This window comes from Tachysurus vachellii, chromosome 17 (genome assembly GCF_030014155.1).
Source record: "Tachysurus vachellii isolate PV-2020 chromosome 17, HZAU_Pvac_v1, whole genome shotgun sequence".
NCBI classification, from domain to species: domain Eukaryota; kingdom Metazoa; phylum Chordata; class Actinopteri; order Siluriformes; family Bagridae; genus Tachysurus; species Tachysurus vachellii.
In genome coordinates this window covers 18,557,690-18,575,444 of record NC_083476.1, presented here as the reverse complement: position 1 = coordinate 18,575,444, position 17,755 = coordinate 18,557,690, and the positions used below count along the sequence as shown (strand labels likewise).

The 17,755-nt window shown below is 41.0% G+C and overlaps 1 protein-coding gene across 2 annotated transcripts in view; it reads right to left on the bottom strand.

Annotated features, from left to right (window-relative positions):
- Positions 1 to 17,755, bottom strand: part of tenm2b (teneurin transmembrane protein 2b) — a 308,065-nt gene that overhangs the window by 257,228 nt on the left and 33,082 nt on the right. For both annotated transcript variants that reach the window (XM_060890770.1, XM_060890768.1), the window contains exon 2: positions 764 to 1,010. In XM_060890770.1, coding sequence (XP_060746753.1) covers positions 764 to 965 — 202 coding nt within the window. In that variant the 5' untranslated portion in view covers positions 966 to 1,010. The remainder of the gene's footprint in view (positions 1 to 763; positions 1,011 to 17,755) is intronic.

Sequence of the window (17,755 nt, the reverse complement as noted above, 5' to 3'; positions counted from 1 at the left end):
ACAATGAATTGAAATGAACTGAATATTAATGCAATGCTCCGTTGTGTTTGACATTCTGTGGCATTCATTGTTCGGGAAATTGTGTTTGCTAAGTCCTCGAAAAGAACGCATTAGGTTGCTGCGAAAGCATTAAAAAAAAAAAAAACAAGCAATTTTTTCACTAAGCAGAAGTTGAATCCTGTCAATCAAACTTCACCAGTTTTCAGAATGAGGTATACTGAGGTATAATGAGTGAACCCTGTTGTTGAAAAGAATGGTGTATAATTCTAGCGAAAAAGTGACGAGCATCTAAACTTTTCACGGTGGAAATAAGCATAAAAGGGAAAAAAAACGAGGGTGCTTTCTAAACGAGGGTGACGTAGAAAACGAGCGGCATTACCGCCGATTAAAACCGTCTCGCGTGCATTCTATACCGATTCATTCTCTCATCGTGTCTTTCGAATTCCCTCGTCTGTGTCTGGTGATTGTTGACAACAGTTACGATTGCTTACTTAAAGTTATAAAGTTATCAAAACAGATTTTCTCAATGGCTGCAAATGAAAATTTCATCGTGCCTGAAAATCCAATTACTTCGGCATTCATAAACAAGCATTAATGGATTACGCAGAGATCAAATCTAATCAAGATGCCATTTGTTTTAGAGTTTCTATTAGTCAGAGTGAAGGCAGGAGTTAAGCATGTTTTTCCTCGTGTCTAGACTAGAGTGCGGAACATAATAAATTAAGAACGGCTGAAAGCGACGAAGGAGTGTTGTGTGTTTCACCTTGCCCGACGTATTCTACCGATTCAGGCCCGTAGTGCATCCGTGCTTCCTGCTCGTAGGCTTTAAGCGTCTCGCTGGAGCTGTAGCTTTTCTGCGGGTTTACGTGACGCTCGTCTGCGTCCATGGACGACGTGACGTAGTGAGGCTCTTCCCTGTACCTGCCTCGTGTCAGAGAGCGCTGCCGCCTCTCCTTCATGTCCATTCCAGCAGAAGCTCACGGGAGACCGACGTCGACTATGTTAATCACCTGGAAAAAGGGGACGGAGGGAAAGGAAGATAGAATGCAGAGTGAGTGCAAATTGGTTTCTCACCTACGGAATAAATATCCGAGATGATTACAAGAACGCTAGAGATATTAGACTGTCAGTGTGAACTGTATCCTTCTCTAGATTGTAGAAGTTGTAGATCCGTAGGTGACGTATAATGTGATGATAAGGCAAGTTTTCCAATATTTTGGAAGCCAATAACGTGTCTTATTCACAGTGGTGTATAAAAAATAAAGCAGAAATACGTCATCTGGGCTTTTGTTACTGTAATTTTCACTTTCTTCTGCTGCCTGCTCGGTTATTTTCTTATCTAAACATCATCCGATCAGTCAGACAATCAGACAATTCTACTGCTCAAAGATTGGACTCAGTTTACATGGAAATCTCCGAGTAGAGTGTATGACAGTATATGACTGAGGATTAGTGAGCTGTTAGAGCTTGTTATCATCATTAGATTTCAGGTTGAACATATTTTGAATCAACTACATGGCTGTATTTTAACCATTAAGCTTCTATTTAAGCTTCTGAGCTACTTTACCAAAAAGAAATTCTCAGGAAAGTGTGTGAAGTCTCAAGGTTTGTGGTGAAGTGGCTGAAAGAAAGAAAGAAAGAAAGAAAGAAAGAAAGAAAGAAAGAAAGAAAGAAAGAAAGAGAGTAAGAAAGACTTTGCTGAACTATCCATGAGACAGAAAGAAAGAAAGAAAGAAAGAAAGAAAGAAAGAAAGAAAGAACGAAAGAAAGAAAGAAATGAACAAAGAAACAAATAGTGAAAGACTTTGCTGAACTATCCATGAGACATAAAGAAAGAAAGAAAGAAATTAAGAAAGAAAGAAAGAAAGAAAGAAAGAAAGAAATGAAGACTTCACTGAACCATCCATGAGAGATAGAGAAAGAAAGAAAGAAAGAAAGAAAGAAAGAAAGAAAGACTTCGCTGAACTATCCATGAGACATAGAGATAGAGAGAGAAAGAAAGAAAGACATTAAGAAAGAAAGAAAGAAAGAAAGAAAGAAAGAAAGAAAGAAAGAAAGAAAGACTTCACTGAACCATCCATGAGAGATAGAGAAAGAAAGAAAGAAAGAAAGAAAGAAAGAAAGAAAGAAAGAAAGAAAGAAAGAAAGACTTCGCTGAACTATCCATGAGACATAGAGAGAGAGAGAGAGAGAAAGAAAGAAAGAAAGAAAGAAAGAAAGAAACAAAAGAAAGAAAGAAACAAAAGAAAGACCCATTCTGTAGGCTTGATCACAGTTTGTTAAATGTATTCCCAAGTCATCATGCTTGTTATTGAAGACAAACTCCACTGTGGAAACATTAAGCCTACGTCTTGAGACGAAGCTACGTGACGACTCTTACAGCTAAAGCTTTATTTACGTCAGAGACACAAACGACAGACACCATGAAACACCCTAAACAAGCTCATGTATACACAAACACAACCTGGTGACTGCAGATCAAGCCCGGGATGAGGAGCACCAGCAGGGGGGAGGTGAGAGGAGATAGAGACTCGCCATCTTATTATCACTCGCCGTGAGAACAGTGACAGAGAGAGAGAGAGAGCGAGAGAGAGAGAGAGAGAGAGAGAGAGAGAGAGAGATGGCCATCCGCCCTCTCCAACACCCTCCTACTCTGCATCTGTGGCTTGGTGGTGAGTCATCACCAGGGACTCTCATCAGACCGGTTGTCGTTGACTCGGAACACAGAAACCCTTCCTCGCTATTGTGAATAAGAGGGATGGGAAATACTTTGAGAAATTTGGAAAACTTTGTTACCGTACTTGAATAAGCATAAACTATCAGACCGCAGTGTTGAACACGAGCGCCCTTGAGCGCACCTGAGGTCCAGTGACTTGCTGGAGGAAGAAAGGCTTCCCTAAAATGGAGCCACGAACTCCATCTAATTGGAAAAATCCTATAAAGGATCCTAGGCTAGTTCCTCTAAAGTTTTCTAACATCAACAAGGTTAAGGCTTTCTTTGTTAATGTCTTATCAAACTAGCAGCAAATATCCATCTCGTAATTCGCTCGACAGCCAATCAGATTGTAGCTAATGCTAAGTAGCGGTTGTTAATGTTTTTTACTTCTGATTAATTCTCACTCACACTCACTCATTTTCTACCGCTTTATCCGAACTACCTCGGGTCACGGGCATCAAGGCAGGATACACCCTAGACGGAGTGCCAACCCATTGCAGGGCACACACACACACACACTCTCATTCACTCACTACAGACAATTTTTCCAGAGATGCCAATCAACCTACCATGCATGTCTTTGGACCGGGGGAGGAAACCGGAGTACCCGGAGGAAACCCCCGAGGCACGGGGAGAACATGCAAACTCCACACACACAAAGCGGAGGCGGGAATCGAACCCCCAACCCTGGAGGTGTGAGGCGAATGTGCTAACCACTAAGCCACCGTGTCCCCCTTCTGATTAATTCATCTAGTTAATGTTAGTGACAGCGTCATTGCTTGGAAATGTTTTAGAAACGTAAGAAGAAAAGTCTTTATTTTGTCACATATACATTACAACACAATGAAATTTCTTTATCCCTGGTTTGGAAGTTGGAATTAGAGCACAGGGTTAGCTAAGGGTTAAGGGTCTTGCTCAAGGGCCCAAGAGAGGCAGCGTGGAGGTGCTGGGGGTTGAATCCAGTAATCCGAAGCTAATCACGGCTGGTTATTTCATACTTAAGTATATTTCAAAGTTGCAACTTTCACTTCTTCGTTTTAATCGAGCACAATTTTGCTGTGCTGTAGCTCTCGGTTGCACTATTATAAACTGTTGTAGAAATTATGTTATTTACATTTACATCATTTCCTGTCCAGTGTCACTCAAATGATGACGGGTTCCTTTCTGAGCCTGGTTCCTCTCAAGGTTTCTTCCTCATGTCCTCTCAGGGAGTTTTTCCTTGCCGCCGTCGCCTCCGGCTTGCTCATCAGGGACAGGGATAAATATATATAGTATTTTAAATTTTAAATCAATATATTTGAATTACTTTGAAACTCTAAATGTATGTATTTCAGAGATGGGGGACTCGAGTCATATGACTTAACTCGAGTCAGACTTAAGTTGCAAATTTGAGAATTGAGACTTGCTTGACAAATATTAAAAAAAGACTCGACCTTACTTTGACTTGACATTCATGACTTGAGACTTGACTCAGACTTGAGTTAAATGACTCAGAGATGGGGGACTCGACTTGACTCGAGTCAGACTTAAGTCGCAAATTTGAGACTTGAGACTTGCTTGACAAATATTAAAAAAAGACTCGACCCGACTTTGACTTGACATTCATGACTTGAGACTTACTTGTGACTTGCACGTGTTACTTACTCCCACCTCTGTATTAATTAATTTATTTTTACTCTTCTTCTTATTATTATGATCAATATTTATTTCTTTTTTCTCTCTCTATGAAGCAGCTTTGAGACAATGTGAATTGTTAAATTGTTACTAAACAAATCATTTGATTTTGAGTTCTATCCGTATTATCCACACGGCTCCTCGTCTATAAAAGCCGATCTTCTGAATCGGTCTCGGGTTGATGAACTATTTTGTAAGGAAAAAAGCCACACAGCAGGCACAAGGCAAAATGTCTCACAAAGCACAGGGACGAGCGCGACGCCGTCTGAGCTGCCGTGTACACAGAGCTGGAGAAAACAGCTTTGTAATAATTTAAGTGCTTGCTTAGGACACAGATGTCTGGGTTTATTTAAACACTCAATCAGCACTATTCAGACACTAAAGAGCCAATTATATGATATTTAGTGGCCAATCGATGCACAAGCGCCTCTAAAAAGCAGCACTGTAACATACATCGAGCGAACACCTATCAAACGCTGGCCAGTCAATACTCTCACTGAGGCTTTAAACATGTTTAGATAAGGGCAAGGCCTTTGAGCGGTGTTCACTGATCCCCAATTTGTATTCATGCTGTATGAATACATGGAGCACGTATGGCGCATGCTAATTATGCAAACCATTCAGGCTTTGGAAAAAATGTGCTAATTGGAGGCACAGCTGTGCTTAGCTGGGAAAGTCTGGCCTTGGTCTAGAATCTAGATTGACCATGAATTCTAAAAAAGTATCACACAGGAAATCGTAGAGCTGTTTCGCACATTTGACCTCCTGCATTGTGAAACTATATTGGGGAAAAATATCATTTATTCCTTTTCAACCTGCTGGCAAATGTTCCTCACAGTTAGCACACGTTTGAAAGACCAGGCGTCAATTGAACAACACTTTTCCATCAGATGGTAAAGTAATGGACGTTACGAGAACAAAATGTAATTCCGATCCCCCCCTTTTTTTTATACTAAGATTCTGAATGAAAGTGATGGGTTGAATTTGGTTCCCTTTTTTTTAGCTGGACCTGATTTTGAGTGAGAAGCTCGAAAATATTAGGGTTGGTAAGCATTGCGTCACAAGGTCTCTTTGATGGCACGTTACAAGAAATGTTTGACAAACTGACACTTGGTAAAAGCAATTAATCCGTAGCACACGTTTTTCGGCGTTTTTTGCCCGTGATTTATCAGATCTCCTGCCACCGACATCGTCTGGCATGAGAGTACAAGCGAGCCAGATGAAGCTGAGGGTGCCAATACTTTTATCTTAAAGCCTTCTCTCCGTTTCTATGAAAATAAAAATATTACCTTTTACAGAAAAGCCAACATATTGTTTTTATTTGATGAAATAAAAGAGAGAGAGAGAGAGAGAGAGAGAGAGATTCATCCCAGCTTCATCTGTCTTGCATGTACTCTTTAAATACTTTCAACTAACGGTATTCGTGTCACCTCGGTTTTTTTTCAACATTCTCCGGTGTTGTAAGTACTACTTTACACTTACTAAACGCATCATTTGTCATCAATAATTCATGTTATTGTGGTCAAAAACAAAGAAAGGAAAAAAGAAAAAGAAATCCAGACAGTGGGTGCATGTCAGCTGTTAAGTATTCTTAATGTTCCCTTCAAACACAGCCTTTTATTTATGCCATAATTCTGTAGGCCGGCTGGCACATTTTTAACAGAACTGATGCGTCGCTGGTAGGATTTTTGATATGGCGTCGATATCGAGGTCTAAGGATCGTCTCACGCTTATCAGAGAACACTTGTGAATTTCATCGCCGCATGCAGCTGCATCGTGTCTCCACTCCAACACTGATGTATGTGTATAGTATCGCTGATCTATGACATTCCGCCACTTTCCTCACACTTCACAAATTCTTTTATTTAATGGTATAACGGATACTACGATGATGTAAGAATAAATTATACGCAGCTGTCGTTTTGGCTAAGCAATTTGATCAATCTCGGCAGAACAAGAAGCTCCATCATATGATGTTTAGGAATGAATTCAAATTCTTTCGATTCGTGCGACAGCCATCCTTCTATACGATTAAACAAAAAGCAATCTGTATGCGTAAAGCTGGGTTCTGCGTGCCGAACCTTAGCGTGAAGGACACTCTGAGGCAGATTTTGCTGCGTTGTATTTTTCTTATGCAGCATGGCTCCTAGAAAGTTCTCCATTAAAATGAATAAGACACGAGATTGCTAACTTGCTAACAGTAATCTAGTCATGTTAGTTAATATAACAATTGTTCATGTAAGAAAAAATAATCTCGATGAACATTTGTCAAATGAAAATCATACAAATCTTAAGCTAGAGATTCAGATGTATTTCCAGTACAGTATTTCCCACAGATATACGTAGGCAAGGGCGTCGATTTAGGTAGGGACGGTAGGGACATGTCCCTACCAATATCCAGGGAACACTCAATTGTCCCTAGAAATAATTCGACCAAGCCTATACATACATACATACATACATACATATATATATATATATATATATATATATATATATATATACATACATACATATATATATATATACATACATACATATAACCACTGATGTCCGTCTGTGTCTTGTGCTTTTTTACTTATTTCATTTAACATTTATCCAGGAATCATTAAATAAGATAAAAATATTTTACAACAGCGTTCTGTAAAAAAAAGCACAACTTGTGGAACACAAACGGTGTTCCACAAGTTGTCTCTAATGTCTCTAAAAGGATTGGCCTTTGCCTTTTTTGAGTCCTGCCTCTCTAACCCACGTCACTGTTTGATTGGCTTTGTCTTTCTCGCTAATGTGTTGAGGTCGGAGGCTGCAGCTAGATTCCGTTGTATGAAGCAATATTCTTATAACAACAGTTTTATGCACAAAATATGGGGAATGTTGTCCCCACCAATGTCAAATAAATTATGTCCCCACCAATGTCAAATAAGTTATGTCCCTACCAATGTCAAAATCAAACTTACAGTACGCCATTGTACATAGGTTATACTCTAACGAGTCTTGCTGATTGATGCCCCTGAATATATTTCGTCTATATCCAAAATCTTTTTCAGACTTTAGTTATTGAGTTATGAAAGAAAAGGAGGAAGAAGACCAAATAAGTGTAATGAACATATGAGCAAAAAAACCAAGGACAATCCAGAGCCGCGTTCACACTGCAAGTCTTAATGCACAATTCGGATATTTTGCTCAGATCTGATTTTTTTTGTTTGGCTGTTCACATTACCTTTTAAAATGTGGCCTACATCAGATACCAGTGTGAACTGTTTGCTGTTTCGAACTGACCCGCATGCGCAAACGAACAATAACAATGACGTCACACGCAGCACGCCGTTGCGCTAAAAAGTTGCCGAGATTATGGAGGAAGTATTGTATCATCTGGTGCAAGCAAACATATCATGTAATGCTATAATGTGATGTATTCAACGCAAGCATTATGAGCTGGTTCACGTAACCACTTTATATAACACTCTTAACACACACGTTACCAGTCACTTTTGTGTCATGCAAAAAAAAAAAAAAAAAAAGGTTTCGCCGGCGCATGATTGTGACGAATGTCGATGTAGATTGACGTAAAAGTCGCATCAAATCCGCCTTGGCTGTTCACACTGCGGCCCCATTGGAAAAGATCAGATTTGGGTCTGATTCAGGACCACATATGGAAGTGGCCAGATTTGAGTGTTCACACTACTCCTGAAGAAGTCTGACCTGGTCACTTGACCCCAAAAAAATCGGATTTGGGCCACTTTTACCTGCAGTGTGAACGTGGCCCAGAAGAAGCAGAGAAACCTGGTAATCTGCTAATTGGTAATCTGATGTTAAATGAGTTGCTAGCTACTTTAAATGATCTAAAAGCAGCAATTATACATATATATATACGTATATATATATATACGTATATATATATATACGTATATATATATATATAAAATACCCAAATTCCTTTCAATTCATGAAAGACTAAAGCAGAACTAGGGCTAAAGTAGAAAGGGCTCAAAACAGTGATAACAGACATTAGAGGAAGTTCTAACATGGTTATTAAGGCTCCTGAGCGGCAAAACATAAAAGTGCTAGCTTGATTGATCGAAGATCTTGAGTATGAATGCCACAGCCGAGGACGCAAAACTAGCCGTTTGGGAGAAATGGATGATATGCACTCCATCCTGTCAACCAAAATTACACTAACCAATCATGGCTGTTGAGATGATCGTGTATGCGGAAAAGTGCAGATTGCACTTACAATTGAATTCGATATGCTGCTGAAAAAAACCCTGGAAAAAGGATGCAGTTGGGGTCAGCTTATGACAAACCATACTCACTAAGTAGCAGTTATGTGATTGGGAAGAGCTGACTGATGGGTGGGAACTGGCAGCTAAGAAAATTGGCTATTACACAGATGACATCCGGTCCGTACCATATCTCTTAAGTACTGAAGAACTAAAGTACTAAAAGTCGGAAAGGAATTCCCGACAGGTCTTGATTGCTGACAGAAAGATGGTAGTGGTGAAAAGCAAGGCCCGCTCAGGCAAGAATGAAGTAGAAACTTGCTCTCAGTATCAATAAGTGATAATCAAGCTGAGCAGTCATCTCCCTGGCAAACTGAGTAAGGTTCTGTCTTGGGGCTCCATTAAAATTAATCCCCTAAAATCCACCTCGGGCAGTGCAGAGCACGACTGAAAAGTCCACAGCGTGAGCCATGCTGTCACCGAACAGCAGCCGGCTGACAATAAATGGACTACGGTTTAGCAAGGTAGAGAACAAAGGAAGGAGCAAAGAAACAGAACCAGAGAAAGTAGAGCCTTCACTTGCAGTGATGTCGTGTAGAAAGAAGTGCAGAGGCTGAGTGAGCTAGGCTTTTAAACTCCAAGGACTGTGAAAAACACAAGGTCAACTTTTCTTTATAGACGATCGCAAATGGAGCGCAATAGCGAGTTCGCTGTTGATGCCAATTGGCAGTTATGGATAAGATCCAGAGGAACAGATCTATGCTAACAGAGTCACACCTTTAACACACTACAGCAGTGATTCAGTAAGGAGTGAATAAGGGGATGGTGCTTCAACTCCTCTCTAGAACATACAAGTGTTTCTAGGACACATTAAATAGCACTGCACAGGTTAACCTTTTTTGGTACGTTTCAGTGAAATCGCTTCATCACGCTGTGTAAAAAGGAAAGGTTTCAAGTGCGACGAGGGCTCGGAAATTCAATCAAGGCAGCGTTTAGCTAATTGATTCTGGCAAAACACGCTAGGCGCAGATGTAAGTTGCGTTCTCAGTCGTCTAATTGAAACTCCTTTTAACTGAAAATGTCAGAAGTGAACTAACAAATTATCACAGCACTAAGTCAAAGAGAGAGGGTTTTTTTCTTCTTCTTCTTCTTTTAAGTCTTTCTCTTCACACATGGATCGCTACTCTTAAAACCTTCTGGAGTTGTCTATTTCTGATACCGCAAATAGGTGGTAAAGTAGAAATGTCGAGTCCTCCGTCCCCCTCGGGTGTGAAGGATGTGAAGGGGTTTTTTTCTGCCAGATTCTGAAGGTACACACTGGGGTTTCCGTAATTCAGAGTGAAGACTAGCTGGAGTGTAGAACATCTCCGGAGAAACCGGAGAACGGTTCACCTTTTTCTCCAGTCCTCAGGCAAGAATGTGCTGAACTGAAGGAAAAAAAAAAACATGACTGTGTCTGCGAGGCCTTTGAGTCTGGCTAGTGTATCCCTTTTATATCATCCAGATTCCTCGATTCTGTTATGCTACTTTTTCTATCGTAGTCATCTAGGTCTGGCTTGCTTAACCAGCCACTCTTATGCTTTGGCAGATTTGTCACAGCTGTATATTTTTATCTTTAATGAGCAATACAGAGACAACCGTGGAAGAAAAAAACGTCCTGAAACGTCATGAGGAAGGAACCTTCAGAGGAGCCAGACTCAAAAGGGAACGTGTTTTCTTCTTGGTGACACTGGATAGTGTAGTGGAATTATAAATCTTTTCTGAATTTGTATACTGTGAAGTAAAGTAGTCCTCGTAAAGATGTTCAGAACGGGCAGAAAGCCAGAGACAAGCACATGACAGTTTGTCAGTCTAAATCTAGGTAAGCTTTTCCACTGAAATAAAAGGTGGAATTTGGGCATTAACTGTTTTAGAAAGTACAAAACTGTATAGTATCCATGTGGGACCATCCATGGCAGCAGAAGAGGATGAGTCAGACACTCCAAGTAGATACAGAAGATCGGGATGAATCAGGCAAGTCCGGAGGGTGAGATCATTAAACGTGTCAGGATCCGACACCGGCATCACATCAGACACATTTCGGACTACACGTACGGTTTGGCGGTGAGAGAGACGTGGAACAGATTATTAGATATTCTTTTATCGTGTGTTGGTTCAAAAAAAAGTGTGTACATTGTGGTCAGAGTTCATGTAGGGATTCCAGCAAGTCTAACTACGACAGCAGAACTAAAAGGTAGAGCCAGAAGGTAACACAGGCATGAGGGCACCCTTGTGATATTTCTTTCTCTCTTGGCTCATTACACCATATTTGTCTTTTAAAGTTCAATTTCTTCTCAACGAGAGACAAAATGGCACTGAGCCAAAATTGGCAGGCCCTGGTTGACAGCTTTGTAAATAGTAGAAGGGCATCAAGGCCATTTTAACTGCTCAATTATCTCTCTGGCTTCTTGATGTAACGAGTTTCTAAAATTAAAAACAATAAAACTGACAGTTACGTTTCTTAGTTGGAAACATATCAACTACTGGGTACTGTATATCGAACCTGGTTCTGGGGCAGGATGGAAACAAAGAAAATAACCACGATTTTTATAAACTGTTTTGAAATTATTGCCTGAGGTATATTTCTCGATGTAAGGGAAGTCATAGCTTAACGTTCAGGTCCTGTTCATTACATTGCTCCTTGTTTTGGTTCCTCATTGGATGAGCAACGAATGCTACGCGCCTTGTCCCTTCCCCCGGTTTCATATCGGTTGAAACGAAGCCTTCTGTAATAACTTGTTATTACAGTTTGAATACATTACTCATTACAAGCAGATATTATGTTCTAAACAGATACAAAAAAAAGACAAGAATCATATTACTGTTTTATACTTTAGGGCGTGAAGCTTACGGGTCAAACTTAGGCCATGTTTGTTAACATTCATTCATTCATTCATTCATTCATTCATTCATTCATTCATTCATTCATTCAGTCATCCTTAACAGCTGCCTGCTCGAGGGCATTGTAGTTAATACTACTTGGTTTTGGAAAACAGAACCAACTATATGTCAAATATCTCAGGCAGGTACAGAAAGAATAATGGATAGATGCAAGATAGATTAAAAAAAAAAAAAAAAAAACAACTGTCGAGAAATCACACTGTGTTGACACTAACAGTTCTACCTCCGGTCTTCCGAGGGGTATAGGGGTAAGCTCATATATAATATAAACAGAGGAGAACACAAGTTCAAATCCAGGTCATGCCACAGCCATATATAGACAAGAGCCAAGGTAGAATAACTGAGAAAAAGACATAGGAAAGAAAGGCATAGTCTTTCTCTCCGCAGTCCATTGCAGCAACACCAGCCGATATAGCCAATATAGGTCATCTATGGGGGGGGGCACGGTGGCTTAGTGGTTAGCACGTCCGCCTCACACCTCCAGGGCTGGGGGTTCGATTCCCGCCTCCGCCTTGTGTGTGTGTGCGCAGTTTGCATGTTCTCTCCGTGCCTCGGGGGTTTCCTCCGGGTACTCCGGTTTCCTCCCCGGTCCAAAGACATGCATGGTAGGTTGATTGGCATCTCTGGAAAAATTGTCCGTAGTGTGTGATTGTGTGAGTGAATGAGAGTGTGTGTGTGCCCTGTGATGGGTTGGCACTCCGTCCAGGGTGTATCCTGCCTTGATGCCCGATGAGATAGGCACAGGCTCCCCGTGACCCGAGGTAGTTCGGATAAGCGGTAGAAGATGAGAGTAAGAGGTCATCTATAAAGAAAAAGGCTTCACCTGCTATGGTTGGTGCAATCATATGACTGGATAGAGCTGTGAGAATAAGTGAGAATTAGCACTAGAGATTATCATCTGTTAGTTCTTGATTCACCAATCAGTTCTCTTTATGGACTATAGTAAAATTTTATATCGTACACACACAAAAGAAATCATTTTCTGGACAGATTAGAAGTAAGGGAAGAAGCTTGAACACCTCAATAGAAAATACAAACAAAGCTTCTATGACACCTCAAATAGAACTGCACCGGTTGACCAATTAATCCTATTTGATATATTTCTTACACGACCATTTCTGACTAGCCGTTAAAAGAAAGACTGGAGTTACATCCAGGCGACATTTAGCTGAAAACATGCTAGCTGTAGATGTAGGTCATGTTCTCAGTGATCTGACTGAAACAGTCCTTTTAGCTGGAAATGTCAGAATTGAACTAACAAAGTATCACAGCATGGAGCCCAGGAGAGCTGTTCGACGGCGTTTAGTTTCTCCTCCTTCTTTATATTTTTAAGACGAGCTGAAGTGTTGTGTGGTACGGAAATTACGCAGTAGGTAAAACATACACGTTGTGGTGTTTTTGGGATGATGGAAAACTTGAAGAGGAACCCAAAATACACACAAGAACATACAAAACATACAAAACACCATAGAGCAATTATTATTGTTTAGAGTCAGCGCTAGGATGATTGGAACCCTTGCTAAAAAAAAAAAAAAATGAAAAAAGTTTAAATCTTGCACTAAAATTATGAAGAGACTATTAACTATTCCACTCATCTCTCCGAACTACCTCGGGTCATGGGGAGACTCAGGCGTCATCGGGCATCAAGGCAGGATACACCCTGGACGGAGTGCCAACCCATCACAGGGCACACACACACACTCTAATTCACTCACACAATCACACACTACGGACAATTTTCCAGAGATGCCAATCAACCTACCATGCATGTCTTTGGACCGGGGGAGGAAACCGGAGTACCCGGAGGAAACCCCCGAGGCACGGGGAGAACATGCAAACTCCACACACACAAGGCGGAGGCGGGAATCGAACCCCCAACCCTGGAGGTGTGAGGCGAACGTGATAACCACTAAGTGCCCCCCACACATTTATTCCAAAAAATATATATTTTTGCCAAATAAATGTGAATAACGGAGGGACGATCGGATAAAATTGGACAAGAAGAAAAAGCTGAATGATACTGTATGGTTGAGAGAGTGAGAGCCCTTGTGGGTGTTTGCTCAGGTTCTCGTCCTCTCAGCTAAGCAAGAGAGCCTGTTTCAAGGAGTGCTGCTAATGAAGACAGAGCCAGTACTGGGAAGTGTCACTCACACACCACACACACACACACTCTCGTACACACACCTGTCTAAAGGGCCGTTTCATCGGCCACTTCAGCTCCTTCCCCCTCCAATGCCAAGATAATAGGCTACCTCTCCAAACACATTATATTCCATTGCCAGCAGGCTGCACGAGTGGCTGGAGAGGCCCCCACTCTTTACTCCTAAGTGCCATAAAATTAGAATGCAGACCGCACAGTGCTTCAATTCGAGCTCTTAGAGGATCTCTACCTCTCACGGAGGCTCATTATTTGCCCTCGTCCCATTGTGGAAATAAAGTATTTCTCACCGTATTTCTTAAAATGACTAGGAATAAAGCATTCATACCTCCTCCCTCTTTGCTATGTATAGTACTGGATATTGAAGGGTCTTTCAGCCTGGATTTTCCTTTAATCTCCTCCACAGATATACAGCCAGACTTAAAGGGAACTTTATTTAAGTCGAGCCGTTTTTATTGTCATTCTGCTCCATTACTGGAAAGAAATGTGAGTTCTTCAGGACTGTTGTGCTACAGTATACAGTAGGTAACAATAAAGCAGCATGTTATACAAGATTGTCACGAATTCCCCTGTTTCGCTCAGAGTTCACTCGAGTTCACGTCCTGTCGTTGGCGGTTTACACGATCGTGTCCAGGTGTTTTGTATTAAGCCCTTGTACAGTTTGCTTATTCACACCCCACTGTTTCAAGGTCTTGCTGCGATGCCTTATTGTTCTATCCGTCTTCTTCACTCCTGAGACTTGTTCCTTGTTTCTCATGTTTTCTAGTTTCAAGTTCTAAGTTCGGTATTTCATTTAAAACAAACTGTCTATAGTTAATCGTTCATAATTATAAACATAAACCTATGATTATTGGAAGTAACAATTTCTTTACACACTATTGATCATCCTACTGCATGATAGTGTGGGATATTGAGAAGAGGGTGTGTGAGAAACCTGGGCATTCTACACAGACATACTGAACAGATAATGACCACTGTTGCTGTCCTTCAGCTGCTCCTTGTTTGGGGTCACCAAAGCAGATCATCCGATCCGAATATTTGATTTTGGCACAGGTTTTACGCCGGATGCCCTTCCTTTTTATCCAGGCTCAGGACCGGCACTGAGTGTTAACCCCTCGGTGGCTGAGTTGGTTTCCTGCCCGGAAATCAAACCCAGGCTGTGGCGATGTCTAATCAAAGCATTTTATCCTTGCAATTAACATTTAAACTATGTTCAAATTCCAAAACTGAAGTAACAAAATGCGTATTTTATTTTATATACTCGATTATCTCATGCCTGCTAATGCAGTGCTTCTCACATCTTCCCAGATTTTATGAAAGATTTCAGTCAATAGGATTTGATCCTCCTTATGTTGAGATCTGTTCATGTATGATCCACCCACAAACTCACAAATCAGATGTAATGAACGCATTGCAATTTATTGAATTTATTGACCGACCCTGTCAATTTAGGACCGAATCAAATATTATTATTTTTTTTTTGCTTTAAGTCCGACCGACTTGCCGGTTGTAAATTTGCGTTAAGACCGACAAATTTTTTTTTTTTACTCTTCAAACAACTAATACAAAAGCAATAAAATAATATTAATTATATTTTAGTAAGTATTGTAAATATATAAATTACCTAGGCCTACATACACACGAAAGCTACGTTCTTTCTTTTAAATAAAAACCCGTGACGTCATCTATGTTTACACTATTGGTTAACGGACGTCACACTATGGCCTGTGCGTTCGCTTCGTCTCATCCTCTCATTCACTGTCAGAGTCAACGGTTCGCGCTCGGTAACGATGGCTGCGGCTGCAGTAAACAAAATGTTCGCGGTCATCGTTCAAACAAATTTGTTTGTGGTCTATACAGCCTGCGTCAAAATGAGGTTTGCAATGATGCGCCCAAAGGCACGGGTTGAAGACCCAGTCAGTGACGTCACGATATGCTAATTTGTTTACATTCATATCTACGTAATCACCATCACTAAAATTGTACTTTTTTTTTACATTGAAACTTGAAAAAAAAAAAAAATAGACCTACCTAACGACCCTTTTTTTTTTTTTTTTTTACTGTTACTGCAAACCAAAATATTTTTATGGATGGCCTCATTTATCTTCCTTCATCTATAGTAAGTCATTTTTATTCTAGTCTGAGTCAAGGTGGATCCAGAGCCTATTCCAGAAACTCTGGGCACAAGGTGAAATGAGGATACACCATCGATAGGAGTCTATCAAAGTGAATACATACATACATACATACATTCACACCTAGGGGCAATTTAATATCGCTAGTCCACCTACTGCCATTTGTAAGAGAAGTGGGAGGACAATGTAGAACCGATTTGAAAGGTATGAAAAGAACATGTGAAACTCTGTCCACATTGTAACCCAAGCTCAGGCACTAACAATGGGACCCTTAAGCTGTGAGGTGGCAAAGCTATGCCACCATGCTGCCCCAAATAATTCCTGTGCCGATAAATAATGTGTAACATAATCTTTCACTGTTTCACTAAGGTTTTATTCATTATACAGCGGGACAAACATTGCTTGAAAGGAAAAAGAGAAGTATGTTGCATTCTTTATGCCAGCAGGATATAAGTAAATTGGTTTTGGACAGCTAATTGTGCAGACAATGTTCCAACCATTGAGCAACAGGGCTATTTAAGTTCTTCTAGAATTCCTTAATGGCCTTAATGCCCTCAATCAGCTAAATTACGAGTGCAGCTCTGAAGAACAGTAACCTTATGCAGACAGAATACTCTGCCCTGGTTAAAGTACAGATGCTCATCAACCACTTTAATAGGAATGTCTGTTCATCTGCATGTTCGTTCGATTAGCCGAGCGGCTTATCGCGTGACAGCGGCACTATGCGTAAATTATACGGGAACAAAAATAAGAGGTTCGGTTAACGTTCACAGACATCAGAAGAGGAAAAAAATATTGATCTCGGTGATTGTGGCAGTTGTTGGTGACAGATGGGATAAAGTATTTCCGACTTCTTTGAGTTGGGATTCTCACACAAACAGTTTGTAAAGTTTAATCAGAAAGTAAATAAATAAATATCAATAATAATAAAGTAAATAAAATAAGGGGGGCACGGTGGCTTAGTGGTTAGCACGTTCGCCTCACACCTCCAGGGTTGGGGGTTCGATTCCCGCCTCCGCCTTGTGTGTGTGTGCGCAGTTTGCATGTTCTCCCTGTGCCTCGGGGGTTTCCTCCGGGTACTCCGGTTTCCTCCCCCGGTCCAAAGACATGCATGGAAGGCTGATTGGCATCTCTGGAATATTGTCCGTAGTGTGTGATTGTGTGAGTGAATGAGAGTGTGTGTGTGCCCTGTGATGGGTTGGCACTCCGTCCAGGGTGTATCCTGCCTTGATGCCCGATGACGCCTGAGATAGGCACAGGCTCCCCGTGGCCCGAGATAAGCGGTAGAAAATGAGTGAGTGAGTGAGTGAGTGAGTGAGTGAGTAAATAAAATAAGATGCGGTAAGCAGCATTTTTGTTGTTCGGCTGATGATGAAATAAATCAGAGGAGAACATCCAGGCAGGTTCGAACTGATTTCAAGCTACTTATTTATGGCGTCTGTACAACCATGGTGAACAGAAAAGCATCTCAAAATGCACAAAATCCAACGTGGACATGCTGCAACAGCAGAAGTCCATGTCAGGTTCTATTCCTGTCAGCCAAGAACAGTTCAAGTTTAAGTTCAAGTTCAAGTTTGTCAAATCTTCCACGTGTACAGTACAAACATACAGAGAACTGAAATTGTGTTCCTCTCAGTCCCAATGTGCATACAGATAATACTGACAAATAGAAATGAAATAAAGCAGCGCAAGGCACATGGCAGATAAAGTGCAAATGAGCAGACCAATGCTGCACAAAGTGTCATCGTATGTTCACGTCATCGTATGTTAGTGGGAGGGGGAGTGGAAGGACCTGTTGATGTGGGATCTGGAGGGGTAGGGGTGGGGGTGGGTTCATAGATCTGTGGTGCCTGGGGCAGAAAAGGGAAGGTGGGGCAAGTTTGGGAGCGAGTTCAGCTTCCTGACAGTCTGA